This window comes from Crinia signifera, chromosome 6 (assembly GCF_055691185.1).
Source record: "Crinia signifera chromosome 6, ASM5569118v1, whole genome shotgun sequence".
Lineage (NCBI taxonomy): Eukaryota > Metazoa > Chordata > Amphibia > Anura > Myobatrachidae > Crinia > Crinia signifera.
Window position 1 is genome coordinate 14,852,724 of NC_139222.1, and position 16,218 is coordinate 14,868,941.

At 48.4% G+C, this 16,218-nt stretch overlaps 2 protein-coding genes across 11 annotated transcripts in view; one reads left to right on the forward strand and one right to left on the reverse strand.

Annotated features, from left to right (window-relative positions):
• Positions 1-16,218, forward strand: part of LOC146010004 (uncharacterized) — a 107,018-nt gene that overhangs the window by 62,114 nt on the left and 28,686 nt on the right. The window contains exons 1-12 of one of the 6 annotated variants that reach the window (XM_083150753.1): positions 5,601-6,177; positions 8,024-8,174; positions 9,016-9,113; positions 9,255-9,366; positions 10,824-10,921; positions 11,063-11,174; positions 12,318-12,415; positions 12,557-12,767; positions 13,920-14,017; positions 14,160-14,322; positions 14,951-15,054; positions 15,413-15,524. In XM_083150753.1, the coding sequence (XP_083006879.1) occupies positions 8,141-8,174; positions 9,016-9,113; positions 9,255-9,366; positions 10,824-10,921; positions 11,063-11,174; positions 12,318-12,415; positions 12,557-12,767; positions 13,920-14,017; positions 14,160-14,322; positions 14,951-15,054; positions 15,413-15,524 (1,240 nt within the window). In that variant the 5' untranslated portion in view covers positions 5,601-6,177; positions 8,024-8,140. Of the gene's footprint in view, positions 1-5,600; positions 6,178-8,023; positions 8,175-9,015; positions 9,114-9,254; positions 9,367-10,823; positions 10,922-11,062; positions 11,175-12,317; positions 12,416-12,556; positions 12,780-13,919; positions 14,018-14,159; positions 14,323-14,950; positions 15,055-15,412; positions 15,525-16,218 lie in introns of those variants that run through there. The other 5 variants (XM_083150752.1, XM_083150756.1, XM_083150754.1 and 2 more) reach the window with 5 other exon arrangements.
• The window catches only part of LOC146010015 (uncharacterized), a 161,300-nt gene that overhangs the window by 26,516 nt on the left and 118,566 nt on the right, over positions 1-16,218 (reverse strand). The window contains exons 1-4 of one of the 5 annotated variants that reach the window (XM_083150784.1): positions 5,848-6,078; positions 4,597-4,748; positions 430-527; positions 128-287 (exon numbers count right to left, since the gene is read on the reverse strand). In XM_083150784.1, coding sequence (XP_083006910.1) covers positions 128-287; positions 430-527; positions 4,597-4,630 — 292 coding nt within the window. In that variant the 5' untranslated portion in view covers positions 4,631-4,748; positions 5,848-6,078. Of the gene's footprint in view, positions 1-127; positions 288-429; positions 528-4,596; positions 4,749-4,802; positions 5,469-5,847; positions 6,083-16,218 lie in introns of those variants that run through there. The other 4 variants (XM_083150786.1, XM_083150787.1, XM_083150785.1 and 1 more) reach the window with 4 other exon arrangements.

Genomic DNA, 16,218 nt, shown 5'->3' on the forward strand with positions numbered 1-16,218 from the left:
TCTCTGTTACTGGGCCCATCTGTAGGAGACACGCAGTGACTGAGGACATGGTATATATGTGATTATATAGGGGACCCCCATACCTGCTTTCCCCTAGGGATTTACTTTTCCTTACACTGCTGATTACCTGGTACATACATCTCTTCTTCTCCCTCTGTATCTTCTACCTTAATATCAGTCACATATGTCTCTTCTTCTCCTTCTGTATCTTCTACCTTAATATCAGTCACATCCGTATCTTCTCCTTCTGTATCTTCTGCCTTAATGTTAATCATGTGGTTTTCATCCTATATTAAAGCAGCAATAAAATACATTTTGCAATTCAGTAAAAGATTATATAATACAAATATTTGGATGTATTCTGATTCTCTACAGATCATATAGTGACAGTCACTTTGGTATATAGAGAAGACCACAAATCCCACCTACCTTATCCTCCAGTGGGGTCCTGTGAGTCTCCTCTGTACAGTCCTGGTAATACAGAGGACGGTGAAATCTCTCTGGGGTATCTCTGTTACTGGGCCCATCTGTAGGAGACACACAGTAACTGAAAACATTGTATATATGTGATTATTCAGGGAATACAGAGGACGGGGACATCTCTCTGGGGTATCTCTGTTACTGGCCCCATCTGTAGGAGACACACAGTGACTGAAGACATTGTATATATGTGATTATCCTGGGAATACAGAGCATGGGGACATCTCTCTGGGGTATCTTTGTTACTGGGCCCATCTGTAGGAGACACACAGTGACTGAGGACATCGTATATATGTGATTATCCTGGGAATACAGAGGACGGGGACATCTCTCTGGGGTATCTCGGTTACTGGACCCATCTGTAGGAGACATGCAGTGACTGAGGACATTGTATATATGTGATTATGCTGGAAATACAGAGGATGGGGACATCTCTCTGGGGTATCTCTGTTACTGGGCCCATCTGTAGGAGACACACAGTGACTTAGGACATGGTATATATGTGATTATCCTGGGAATACAGAGGATGGGGACATCTCTCTGGAGTATTCCTGTTACTGGGCCCATCTGTAGGAGACACACAGACTGAGGACATTGTATGTATATATATATATATATATATATATATATATGTGATTATCCAGGGAATACAGAGGACGGGGACATCTCTCTGGGGTATCTGTTAAAGGGGCCATCTGTAGGAGACACGCAGTGACTGAGGATATGGTATATATGTGATTATCCTGGGAATACAGAGGACGGGGACATCTCTCTGGGATATCTCTGTTACTGGGCCCATCTGTAGGAGACACACAGTGACTGAGGACATTGTATATATGTGATTATCCTGGGAATACAGAGGACGGAGACATCTCTCTGGGGTATTCCTGTTACTGGGCCCATCTGTAGGAGACACGCAGTGACTGAGGACATGGTATATATGTGATTATCCCGGGAATACAGAGAATGGGGACATCTCTCTGGGGTATTCCTGTTACTGGCCGCATCTGTAGGAGACACGCAGTGACTGAGGATATGGTATATATGTGATTATCCTGGAAATACAGAGGACGGGACATCTCTCTGGGGTATATCTGTTACTGGGCCCATCTGTAGGAGACACACAGTGACTGAAGACATGGTATATATGTGATTATCCCGGGAATACAGAGGACGGGGACATCTCTCTGGGGTATCTCTGTTACTGGGCCTATCTGTAGGAGACACACAGTGACTGAGGACATGGTATATCTGGGAATACAGAGGACGGGGACATCTCTCTGGGGTACCTCTGTTACTGGGCCCATCTGTAGGAGACACGCAGTGACTGAGGACATGGTACATATGTGATTATCCTGGGAATACAGAGGACGAGGACATCTCTCTGGGGTATTCCTGTTACTGGGCCCATCTGTAGGAGACACGCAGTGACTGAGGATATGGTATATATGTGATTATCCTGGGAATACAGAGGACGGGGGCATCTCTCTGGGGTATCTCTGCTACTGGGCCCATCTGTAGGAGTGACACACAGTGACTGAGGACATGGTATATATGTGATTATCCTGGGAATACAGAGGACGGGGACATCTCTCTGGGGTATCTCTGTTACTGGCCCCATCTGTAGGAGACACGCAGTAACTGAGGACATGGTACATATGTGATTATCCTGGGAATACAGAGGACGGGGACATCTCTCTGGGGTATCTCTGTTACTGGCCCCATCTGTAGGAGACACGCAGTGACTGAGGACATGGTATATATGTGATTATCCTGGGAATACAGAGGACGGGGACATCTCTCTGGGGTATCTCTGTTACTGGCCCCATCTGTAGGAGACACGCAGTGACTGAGGACATGGTACATATGTGATTATCCTGGGAATACAGAGGACGGGGACATCTCTCTGGGGTATCTCTGTTACTGGCCCCATCTGTAGGAGACACGCAGTGACTGAGGACATGGTATATATGTGATTATCCTGGGAATACAGAGGACGGGGACATCTCTCTGGGGTATCTCTGTTACTGGCCCCATCTGTAGGAGACACGCAGTAACTGAGGACATGGTACATATGTGATTATCCTGGGAATACAGAGGACGGGGACATCTCTCTGGGGTATCTCTGTTACTGGCCCCATCTGTAGGAGACACGCAGTAACTGAGGACATGGTACATATGTGATTATCCTGGGAATACAGAGGACGGGGACATCTCTCTGGGGTATCTCTGTTACTGGCCCCATCTGTAGGAGACACGCAGTGACTGAGGATATGGTATATATGTGATTATCCTGGGAATACAGAGGACGGGGGCATCTCTCTGGGGTATCTCTGCTACTGGGCCCATCTGTAGGAGTGACACACAGTGACTGAGGACATGGTATATATGTGATTATCCTGGGAATACAGAGGACGGGGACATCTCTCTGGGGTATCTCTGTTACTGGCCCCATCTGTAGGAGACACGCAGTGACTGAGGACATTGTATATATGTGATTATCCTGGGAATACAGAGGACGGGGACATCTCTCTGGGGTATCTCTGTTACTGGGCCCATCTGTAGGAGACACGCAGTGACTGAGGACATGGTATATATGTGATTATCCTGGGAATACAGAGGGCGGGGACATCTCTCTGGGGTATCTCTGTTACTGGGCCCATCTGTAGGAGACACACAGTGACTGAGGACATGGTACATATGTGATTATCCTGGGAATACAGAGGACGGGGACATCTCTCTGGGGTATCTCTGTTACTGGCCCCATCTGTAGGAGACACGCAGTGACTGAGGACATGGTATATATGTGATTATCCTGGGAATACAGAGGACGGGGACATCTCTCTGGGGTATCTCTGTTACTGGCCCCATCTGTAGGAGACACGCAGTAACTGAGGACATGGTACATATGTGATTATCCTGGGAATACAGAGGACGGGGACATCTCTCTGGGGTATCTCTGTTACTGGCCCCATCTGTAGGAGACACGCAGTGACTGAGGACATGGCATATATGTGATTATCCTGGGAATACAGAGGACGGGGACATCTCTCTGGGGTATCTCTGTTACTGGCCCCATCTGTAGGAGACACGCAGTAACTGAGGACATGGTACATATGTGATTATCCTGGGAATACAGAGGACGGGGACATCTCTCTGGGGTATCTCTGTTACTGGCCCCATCTGTAGGAGACACGCAGTGACTGAGGACATGGTATATATGTGATTATCCTGGGAATACAGAGGACGGGGACATCTCTCTGGGGTATCTCTGTTACTGGCCCCATCTGTAGGAGACACGCAGTGACTGAGGACATGGTATATATATGATTATCCTGGGAATACAGAGGACGGGGACATCTCTCTGGGGTATCTCTGTTACTGGCCCCATCTGTAGGAGACACGCAGTAACTGAGGACATGGTACATATGTGATTATCCTGGGAATACAGAGGACGGGGACATCTCTCTGGGGTATCTCTGTTACTGGCCCCATCTGTAGGAGACACGCAGTGACTGAGGACATGGTATATATGTGATTATCCTGGGAATACAGAGGACGGGGACATCTCTCTGGGGTATCTCTGTTACTGGCCCCATCTGTAGGAGACACGCAGTGACTGAGGACATGGTATATATGTGATTATCCTGGGAATACAGAGGATGAGGACATCTCTCTGGGGTATCTCTGTTAATGGGCCGTTCTGTAGGAGACACGCAGTGACTGAGGACATGGTATACATGTGATTATCCTGGGAATACAGAGGATGGGGACATCTCTCTGGGATATTCCTGTTACTGGGCCCATCTGTAGGAGACACACAGTGACTGAGGACATGGTATATATGTGATTATCCTGGGAATACAGAGGACGGGGACATCTCTCTGGGGTATCTCTGTTACTGGGCCCATCTGTAGGAGACATGCAGTGACTGAGTACATGGTATATATGTGATTATCCTGGGAATACAGAGGACATCTCTCTGGAGTATCTCTGTTACTGGGCCCATCTGTAGGAGACACGCAGTGACTGAGGACATGGTATATGAGTGACTATCATGTAATGTTTGTATGTAGGTGGCTGTCAGTACCACTCCCCAGTAAAGTCTCCTGTTACCCATTGATGTGAGGGGCCGGTAATTCTCCATCATCCCGTCCTTGTGCAACTCCCAGGTGCTCTGGAAATTCTTCTTATGATTCAGCGGGTGCGCACCGTGACAGAGAGACAAGTGCAGGCGTATGTCCCCTGTGTGTGCAGGCGTATGTCCCCTGTGTGTGCAGACAAAAGAAACACACCATTAAGATCCAACTCAATTTACTGACATAGATGTTTTGTTGTCCAAGCAGAGTCCTTCCACCGCCAGGGCCAATCTCTGTTCTTCTGCCGGGGCCCATACTCACAGAACGATGATATATCGCTGGTACACACTGGCTGATGGTCTGTCAATATATATCATCCATTTAATCAAAACGGACAATAAATCGGCCAGTGTGTATGCACCTTAACTATAAGGGGGCCAGATGTACTAAGCTTGAAAAAAGTGATAAAATGGAGTGTGATAAAGTGCCAATCAGCCCCTAACTGTCATGTTGCAGCCCATTTAAAAATGACAGTAAGGAGCTGATTGGTTGGTAGGGATGGCCATCTATGATTCGAAATCATCGATGGTTCATGGCCGATGTCGAATACTTTTGCCATCGATGGGGGAGAACCAGATGGTTTCCCTCCATCGATAAAACAGCAAAACAATGTTTTGCTTTTTTTTTTTTAAAGTGCCGGGACACAGAGCTTAGCTCTGCCCACCTACACCCACGAAGCCCCACCCCCGTGTTTTGATTTGCCCACAGGCCAATCATTCAAACACAATGGATGACCATCGATATGTAAAAATATCGATGGTCATCCATTGAATAGTTTAGCACTATCGATGGCCAGTTGCAAAATTGCCATCGATGGCCATCCAGTGGTTTATCACTTTTCAGGGCTTAGTAACATCTCGCCCTTGGTCTGTGGTGCTCTCCCTGCTCCTGGCTGTTTCTTTTATAGGTCTCTAGGTCCTAGGGACCTCCTCTCCCCCTCAGCTCCTTGCAAATGATTGGCTCCTAGGGCCCCAGCAACAACCAGCCCCTTGTCCCCTCTGCCCTGCGACCCAAGTATCCAATCCCCTGACAAGGCTTCTTCCCGCCTAAAGCAGTTGCTGGGCAGAGGTGACCCAGGTGTCTCTAGCCGGGCTGACAGGGTCACCTATTGTTCAGGCCTAACGATTTGACCTCCTTCCCTCCTACTCCGAGTCCTGAATGAAGGTTGGGAGAGAAGGGGTGCCGCGGGTGAGAGTGGGGGAGGGGGGTCGCGGGTGAGAGTGTGTACCTGATATACTTGAAATGCTGCTGATCTTCAGACTCCTCCCCCTGATGAGGACAGCCGGTCACATGGGGGGTGACATCATTAAAGATCCTTTTCACTAATTAGCCGCTCTCGTGCCCCTGCACTGCAGCCGTGACCTCCTCTCTCGCCCCCGGAGAGGAAGCTACTCCCGACTTCCGGCCTGTGCGTTCCAACTGACTTCCTGTATCCAGTCTTCTTCCTGCCTCCCTGCGTTCCACCTGGCTTCCCGCTCGCAGCGTGCACTGCTCAGCTTCTCTCCGGGACCAGCGGTGCCGTTCCTGGTGGCTTTGTATTCATTCCTTTGGTCCGGACGTAAGTAGGGTGTTCTATTGAGGGTGACCGGGTGTGCAGCAGTGTAATTCCGATATTGGGCCCTGATTATTGGGAGGGGGGTGTATGTAATGATATACATAGGTTGTAGCTATTCCCGGCCGCGGTGCATCATATACACATCCCGATGGCTGCTATACAGTGTTACATTTTGTAACTTGAACATTTTGCAGCCTTATACATTTCCCATCACTAGTGACTAATCCTGCAGCCTAACCCAAGGTCCCCCCGGGTATGGGTAAAAACCGGACCAGGACAAAACCGCCGGACCAGACATCAAACTCTGCATTTTGGAGCTTGTAGCGTCCGGTCCGGGGGGTGTCCTGTCTGGGGGTTCTGCCTGTGACACCTGTCACCAGGTAGAGAAGAAGGGGTAGAATAAAGTCTCCCTGTATGGTCCGGGCATGTAGCAAAAAACGGACGGTCCGGACCACAGGGGGAGGCTGTAATCTCCCTCCCCATGTCCCTGGTGATAGCTATCACAGGGACCCCCCCCCCCCCCCCCCCCCCCTGGACAAGACACCCCCCCCGAACAGGACACCCCCCGGACCGGACCCTATAAGCTCCGGACTGCAGATTTTGATGTCCGGTCCGGTTTTTACATAGTCCCTGTCCCCCCACTAGTGCCTAATCCTGCCCCTCTCCCTCCCCGCAGCCTAACCCTAGGTCCCACCACTAGTGGCTAATCCAGCCCCCCCCCCCCCCCCTGCAGCCTAACCCTAGGTCCCACCACTAGTGGCTAATCCAGACCCCCCCCTCCCTGCAGCGTAACCCTAGGTCCCCCCACTAGTGCCTAACCCTGCCATCCCCTCCCTGCAGCCTAACCCTAGGTCCCACCACTAGTGCCTAATCCTGCCCCCCCTCCCTGCAGCCTAACCCTAGGTCCCACCACTAGTGCCTAACCCTGCCCCCCCCTCCAGCCTAACCCTATGTCCCCCCACTAGTGCCTAATCCTGCCCCCCCTCCCTGCAGCCTAACCCTAGGTCCCACCACTAGTGCCTAATCCTGCCCCCCTCCCTGCAGCCTAACCCTAGGTCCCCCCACTAGTGCCTAATCCTGCCCCTCTCCCTCCCAGCAGCCTAACCCTAGGTTCCCCCACTCGTGCTTTATCCTGCCCCTCTCTCTCCCCGCAGCCTAACCCTAGGTCCCACCACTTGTGGCTAATCCAGCCCCCCCCCCCCCCTCCCTGCAGCCTAACCTTAAGTCCCCCCACTAGTGCCTAATACTGCCCCCCCTCCCCTCCCTGCAGCCTAACCCTAGGTCCCCATACTGCCCCCCCCTCCCTGCAGCCTAAACCTAGGTCCCACCACTAGTGCCTAATCCTGTTGCTGGGGCCCTAGGAGCCAATCATTTGCAAGGAGCTGAGGGGCAGAGGAGGTCCCTAGACCTGGAGACCTATAAAAGAAACAGCCAGGAGCTAGGAGAGCAGACCAAGGGCGAGATGTTACTAAGCCTTAAAGTGATAAACCACCAACCAACCAGCTCCTTACTGTCATTTTTTTAAATGGGCCGCATCATGACAGGAGCTTTTGGCACTTTATCATCTCCATTTTATCACTTTTTATAAAGCTTAGTACATCTGGCCCCTTAGAGTTAAGGTGCATACACACTGGGCGATAGATTGTCCGTTTTGATTAATGGACGATAAATATTGACAGGCCATCAGCCAGTGTGTACCAGCGATATATCATCGTTCTGTGTGTATGGGCCCCGGCAGAAGAACAGAGATTGGCCCTGGCGGTGGAAGGACTCTGCTTGGACAACAAAACATCTATGTCAGTAAATTGAGTTGGATCTTAATGGTGTTTTCTTTTGTCTGCACACACAGGGGACATACGCCTGCACACACAGGGGACATACGCCTGCACTTGTCTCTCTGTCACGGTGCGCACCCGCTGAATCATAAGAAGATTTCCAGAGCACCTGGGAGTTATACAAGGACGGGATGATGGAGAATTACCGGCCCCTCACATCAATGGGTAACAGGAGACTTTAGTGGGAAGCGGTACTGACAGCCACCTACATACACACATTACATGATAATCACATATATACCATGTCCTCAGTCACTGCGTGTCTCCTACAGATGGGGCCAGTAACAGAGATTCCCCAGAAAGATGTCCCCGTCCTCTGTTTTCCCAGGATAATCACATATATATACCATGTCCTCAGTCACTGTGTGTCTCCTACAGATGGGCCCAGTAACAGAGATACCTCAGAGAGATGTCCCCGTCCTCTGTATTCCCAGGATAATCACATATATGCAATGTCCTCAGTCACTGTGTGTCTCCTACAGATGGGCCCAGTAACAGAGATACCCCAGAGAGATGTCCCCGTCCTCTGTATTCCCAGGATAATCACATATATACCATGTCCTCAGTCACTGTGTGTCTCCTACAGATGGGCCCAGTAACAGAGATACCTCAGAGAGATGTCCCCATCCTCTGTATTCCCAGGATAATCACATATATGCAATGTCCTCAGTCACTGCGTGTCTCCTACAGATGGGCCCAGTAACAGAGATACCCCAGAGAGATGTCCCCGTCCTCTGTATTCCCAGGATAATCACATATATACCATGTCCTCAGTCACTGCGTGTCTCCTACAGATGGGCCCAGTAACAGAGATACCCCAGAGAGATGTCCCCGTCCTCTGTATTCCCAGGATAATCACATATACTGTATACATGTCCTCAGTCACTGCGTGTCTCCTACAGATGGGCCCAGTAACAGAGATACCACAGAGAGATGTCCCCGTCCTCTGTATTCCCAGGATATAAACATATATACAGTGTCCTCAGTCACTGCGTGTCTCCTACAGATGGGCCCAGTAACAGAGATACCCCAGAGAGATGTCCCCGTCCTCTGTATTCCCAGGACTGTACAGAGGAGACTCACAGGACCCCACAGGAGGATCAGGTAGGTGGGATTTGTGGTCTTCTCTATATACTAAAGTGACTTTCACTATATGAACTGTAGAGAATCAGAATACGTCCAAATATTTGTATTATATAATCTTTTACTGAATTGCAAAGTGTATTTTATTGCTGCTTTATATAGGATGAAAACCACATGATTAACATTAGGGCAGAAGATACAGAGGGAGAAGAAGAGACGGATGTGACTGATATTAAGGTAGAAGATTCAGAAGAAGAAGAGATGTATGTAACAGGTAATCAGCAGTGTAACGAAGAGGAAATCCCTAGGGGAAAGCAGGTATGGGGGGTCCCCTATATAATCACATATATACCATGTCCTCAGTCACTGCGTGTCTCCTACAAATGGGCCCAGTAACAGAGATCCCCCAGAGAGATGTCCCCGTCCTCTGTATTCCCAGGATAATCACATATATACCATGTCCTCAGTCACTGCGTGTCTCCTACAGATGGGCCCAGAAACAGAGATACCCCACAGAGATGTCCCCGTCCTCTGTATTCCCAGGATAATCACATATATACCATGTCCTCAGTCACTGTGTGTCTCCTACAGATGGGCCCAGTAACAGGAATACCCCAGAGAGATGTCCCCGTCCTCTGTATTCCCAGGATAATCACATATATACCATGTCCTCAGTCACTGTGTGTCTCCTACAGATGGGCCCAGTAACAGAGATACCCCAGAGAGATGTCCCCGTCCTCTGTATTCCCAGGATAATCACATATATACCATGTCCTCAGTCACTGCGTGTCTCCCACAGATGGGCCCAGTAACAGAGATACCCCAGAGAGATGTCCCAGTCCTCTGTATTCCCAGGATAATCACATATATACCATGTCTTCAGTCACTGCGTGTCTCCTACAGATGGGCCCAGTAACAGGAATACCCCATAGAGATGTCCCCGTCCTCTGTATTCCCAGGATAATCACATATATACCATGTCCTCAGTCACTGCGTGTCTCCTACAGATGGGCCCAGTAACAGAGATACCCCAGAGAGATGTCCCCGTCCTCTGTATTCCCAGGATAATCACATATATACAATATCCTCAGTCACTGCGTGTCTCCTACAGATGGGCTCAGTAACAGAGATACCCCAGAGAGATGTCCCCGTCCTCTGTATTCCCAGGATAATCACATATATACCATGTCCTCAGTCACTGCGCGTCTCCTACAGATGGGCCAGTAACAGAGATACCCCAGAGAGATGTCCCCGTCCTCTGTATTCCCAGGATAATCACATATATACCATGTCCTCAGTCACTGTGTGTCTCCTACAGATGGGCTCAGTAACAGAGATATCCCAGAGAGATGTCCCCATCCTCTGTATTCCCAGGATAATCACATATATACCATGTCCTCAGTCACTGTGTGTCTCCTACAGATGGGCTCAGTAACAGATACCCCAGAGAGATGTCCCCGTCCTCTGTATTCCCAGGATAATCACATATATACCATGTCCTCAGTCACTGTGTGTCTCCTACAGATGGGCCCAGTAACAGAGATACCCCAGAGAGATGTCCCCGTCCTCTGTATTCCCAGGATAATCACATATATACAATGTCCTCAGTCACTGTGTGTCTCCTACAGATGGGCCCAGTAACAGAGATACCCCAGAGAGATGTCCCCGTCCTCTGTATTCCCAGGATAATAACATATATACATGTCCTCAGTCACTGCGTGTCTCCTACAGATGGGCCCAGTAACAGAGATACCCCAGAGAGATGTCCCCGTCCTCTGTATTCCCAGGACTGTACAGAGGAGACTCACAGGACCCCACAGGAGGATCAGGTAGGTGGGATTTGTGGTCTTCTCTATATACTAAAGTGACTTTCACTATATGATCTGTAGAGAATCAGAATACGTCCAAATATTTGTATTATATAATCTTTTACTGAATTGCAAAGTGTATTTTATTGCTGCTTTATATAGGATGAAAACCACATGATTAACATTAGGGCAGAAGATACAGAGGGAGAAGAAGAGACGGATGTGACTGATATTAAGGTAGAAGATTCAGAAGAAGAAGAGATGTATGTAACAGGTAATCAGCAGTGTAACGAAGAGGAAATCCCTAGGGGAAAGCAGGTATGGGGGGTCCCCTATATAATCACATATATACCATGTCCTCAGTCACTGCGTGTCTCCTACAAATGGGCCCAGTAACAGAGATCCCCCAGAGAGATGTCCCCGTCCTCTGTATTCCCAGGATAATCACATATATACCATGTCCTCAGTCACTGCGTGTCTCCTACAGATGGGCCCAGAAACAGAGATACCCCACAGAGATGTCCCCGTCCTCTGTATTCCCAGGATAATCACATATATACCATGTCCTCAGTCACTGTGTGTCTCCTACAGATGGGCCCAGTAACAGGAATACCCCAGAGAGATGTCCCCGTCCTCTGTATTCCCAGGATAATCACATATATACCATGTCCTCAGTCACTGTGTGTCTCCTACAGATGGGCCCAGTAACAGAGATACCCCAGAGAGATGTCCCCATCCTCTGTATTCCCAGGATAATCACATATACCATGTCCTCAGTCACTGCGTGTCTCCCACAGATGGGCCCAGTAACAGGAATACCCCAGAGAGATGTCCCCGTCCTCTGTATTCCCAGGATAATCACATATATACCATGTCCTCAGTCACTGCGCGTCTCCTACAGATGGGCCAGTAACAGAGATACCCCAGAGAGATGTCCCAGTCCTCTGTATTCCCAGGATAATCACATATATACCATGTCCTCAGTCACTGTGTGTCTCCTACAGATGGGCTCAGTAACAGAGATATCCCAGAGAGATGTCCCCATCCTCTGTATTCCCAGGATAATCACATATATACCATGTCCTCAGTCACTGTGTGTCTCCTACAGATGGGCTCAGTAACAGATACCCCAGAGAGATGTCCCCGTCCTCTGTATTCCCAGGATAATCACATATATACCATGTCCTCAGTCACTGTGTGTCTCCTACAGGTGGGCCCAGTAACAGGAATACCCCAGAGAGATGTCCCCGTCCTCTGTATTCCCAGGATAATCACATATATACAATGTCCTCAGTCACTGTGTGTCTCCTACAGATGGGCCCAGTAACAGAGATACCCCAGAGAGATGTCCCCGTCCTCTGTATTCCCAGGATAATAACATATATACATGTCCTCAGTCACTGCGTGTCTCCTACAGATGGGCCCAGTAACAGAGATACCCCAGAGAGATGTCCCCGTCCTCTGTATTCCCAGGACTGTACAGAGGAGACTCACAGGACCCCACAGGAGGATCAGGTAGGTGGGATTTGTGGTCTTCTCTATATACTAAAGTGACTTTCACTATATGATCTGTAGAGAATCAGAATACGTCCAAATATTTGTATTATATAATCTTTTACTGAATTGCAAAGTGTATTTTATTGCTGCTTTATATAGGATGAAAACCACATGATTAACATTAGGGCAGAAGATACAGAGGGAGAAGCAGAGACGGATGTGACTGATATTAAGGAAGAAGATACAGAAGGAGAAGAAGAGACGGATGTGACTGATATTAAGGAAGAAGATACAGAGTTAGAAGAAGAGACGGATGTGACTGATATTAAGGCAGAAGAGACAGAGGGAGAAGAAGAGCTGTATGTAACAGGTAATCAGCAGTGTAAGGAAGAGGAAATCCCTAGGGGAAAGCAGCTATGGGGGGTCCCCTATATAATCACATATATACCATGTCCTCAGTCACTGTGTGTGTCCTACAGATGGGCCCAGTAACAGAGATACCCCAGAGAGATGTCCCCCGTCCTCTGTATTCCCAGGATAGTCACATATATACCATGTCCTCAGTCACTGCGTGTCTCCTACAGATGGGCCCAGTAACAGAGATACCCTAGAGAGATGTCCCCGTCCTCTGTATTCCCAGGATAATCACATATATACCATGTCCTCAGTCACTGAGTGTCTCCCACAGATGGGCCCAGTAACAGAGATACCCAAGAGAGATGTCCCCGTCTTGTGTATTCCCAGGATAATCACATATATACCATGTCCTCAGTCACTGAGTGTCTCCCACAGATGGGCCCAGTAACAGAGATACCCAAGAGAGATGTCCCCGTCCTCTGTATTCCCAGGATAATCACATATATACCATGTCCTCAGTCACTGTGTGTCTCCTACAGATGGGCCCAGTAACAGAGATACCCCAGAGTGATGTCCCCGTCCTCTGTATTCCCAGGATAATCACATATATACCATGTCCTCAGTCACTGTGTGTCTCCTACAGATGGGCCCAGTAACAGAGATACCCCAGAGAGATGTCCCAGTCCTCTGTATTCCCAGGATAGTCACACATATGTACCATGTCCTCAGTCAAAAAGTGTCTCCTACAGATGGGCCCAGTAACAGAGATACCCCAGAGAGATGTCCCCGTCCTCTGTATTCCCAGGATAATCACATATATAATATGTCCTTAGTCACTGTGTGTCTCCTACAGATGGGCCCAGTAACAGAGATACCCCAGAGAGATGTCCCTGTCCTCTGTATTCCCAGGATAATCACATATATACAATGTCCTCAGTCACTGTGTGTCTCCTACAGATGGGCCCAGTAACAGAGATACCCCAGAGAGATTTCCCCGTCCTCTGTATTCCCAGGATAATCACATATATACCATGTCCTCAGTCACTGCATGTCTCCTACAGATGGGCCCAGTTACAGAGATACCCCAGAGAGATGTCCCCGTCCTCTGTATTCCCAGGATAATCACATATATACAATGTCCTTAGTCACTGCGTGTCTCCTACAGATGGGCCCAGTAACAGAGATACCCCAGAGAGATGTCCCCGTTCTCTGTATTACCAGGACTGTACAGAGGAGACTCACAGGACCCCACTGGAGGATAAGGTAGGTGGGATTTGTGGTCTTCTCTATATACTAAAGTGACTTTCACTATATGAACTGTAGAGAATCAGAATACGTCCAAATATTTGTATTATATAATCTTTTACTGAATTGCAAAGTGTATTTTATTGCTGCTTTTATATAGGATGAAAACCACATGATTAACATTAGGGCAGAAGATACAGAGGGAGAAGCAGAGACGGATGTGACTGATATTAAGGAAGAAGATACAGAGTTAGTAGAAGAGACGGATGTGACTGATATTAAGGCAGAAGAGACAGAGGGAGAGGAAGAGATGTATGTACCAGGTAATCAGCAGTGTAAGGAAGAGGAAATCCCTAGGGGAAAGCAGGTATGGGGGTCCCCTATATAATCACATATATACCATGTCCTCAGTCACTGCGTGTCTCCTACAGATGGGCCCAGTAACAGAGATACCCCAGAGAGATGTCCCAGTCCTCTGTATTCCCAGGATAATCACATATATACAATGTCCTCAGTCACTGCGTGTCTCCTACAGATGGGCCTAGTAACAGAGATACCCCAGAGAGATGTCCCCGTCCTCTGTATTCCCAGGATAATCACATATATACAATGTACTCAGTCACTGCGTGTCTCCTACAAATGGGCCCAGTAACAGGAATACCCCAGAGAGATGTCCCCGTCCTCTGTATTCCCAGGATAATCACATATATACCATGTCCTCAGTCACTGCGTGTCTCCTACAGATGGGCCCAGTAACAGAGATACCCCAGAGAGATGTCCCCATCCTCTGTATTCCCAGGATAATCACATATATACCATGTCCTCAGTCACTGCGTGTCTCCTACAGATGGGCCCAGTAACAGAGATACCCCAGAGAGATGTCCCCGTCCTCTGTATTCCCAGGATAATCACATATATACCATGTCCTCAGTCACTGCGTGTCTCCTACAGATGGGCCCAGTAACAGAGATACCCCAGAGAGATGTCCCCGTCCTCTGTATTCCCGGCACTGTACAGAGGAGACTCACAGGACCCCACAGGAGGATCAGGTACAGGTAGGTGGGATTTAGGGTCTTGCCAATATACCGAAGTGACTTATAACTGTATGATCTGTAGACTGTGTGTTATACACTGAGCTGGTGGAGACCTGTGGGATAGAGAGATTGCTGGGGATATGTGTGTTCATAAGTAGGTAATGGGACAGAAATAATGAATACAAAGTAAAAGAAGATGTAATTAGATAAAAGTATAGATAATAGTTGGATAATATAATCAGAGTGCAGACTGAGTAAGTACAAGCTTCTGTGGGTGGTAGGGAGTTTCCCGAACGCATTTCACCATCAGTTTAAGGGCTTCCTCAGAGGGTTCTCTGTCAAGATTTGACGCATTATTTTATATTTGTGGGGTTTCCAGGGTGAAGATCCGACTAATATTAAAGAAGAAGGTCTGGAGGGAGAAGAAGAGACGTGTGGGATGAGGGATCGGCCAGTTAAGGAGGAGGAGATCCCTACAGATCCCAGCACAGGTGAGTAGTAATCACATATTACAGAGAGTAGTCACATGTTCTACTGTCTGTGTATGGCGTCCTCTGGAATCATTTCAGTTTCCTCATTTTATCGGTGAATTAAATTCCAAGCAAATTCCACAAAGTGCTGTTGGAACGCCATAAAGGCGGTCAGTATAAGGCTATCATACGTGTGCTCAGCAGGTGCTCACCGTGTGACATATATGGGCGGAGCTGTGTGTACCGGCACTCCAGCCACCTATGTTATTGCATGGGGAATTCTGCCCGTTGTAGCTGGGATGTGTAACCTAAATACAGATGTACTAAGACTTAAGGCCGTTTACTTTATCCCTCCGCTATAGATGGGATCCTGTTCTAGAGGACAATGTTGAATTCTCCTGAATCTCCAGGTAGTGGGGGCTTTTTGCCAGGAGACCTATCTGGTACCCTAAGTACCCACCCACTCCCGCTTCCTATTGGTCTCCTATCTATATCCTTGGTATTGGCTACTGTTTCTTCAGAGGCGGACTCACATCTGTTATTTTTAAAGCCTTGTTTCCCAGGGTTCACTTATATCCCGGGGCTGGATTGTCAGCCCGTCCTTACAGAGAGTGTCTTTTCCCTGCTAGGCCATATCCTGGCCGACCAGTCCCTAGGTGTGTGATTATGCATCTTTAGTCCATATGGGTATGTCTTCTTCAACGCCATTCCATGG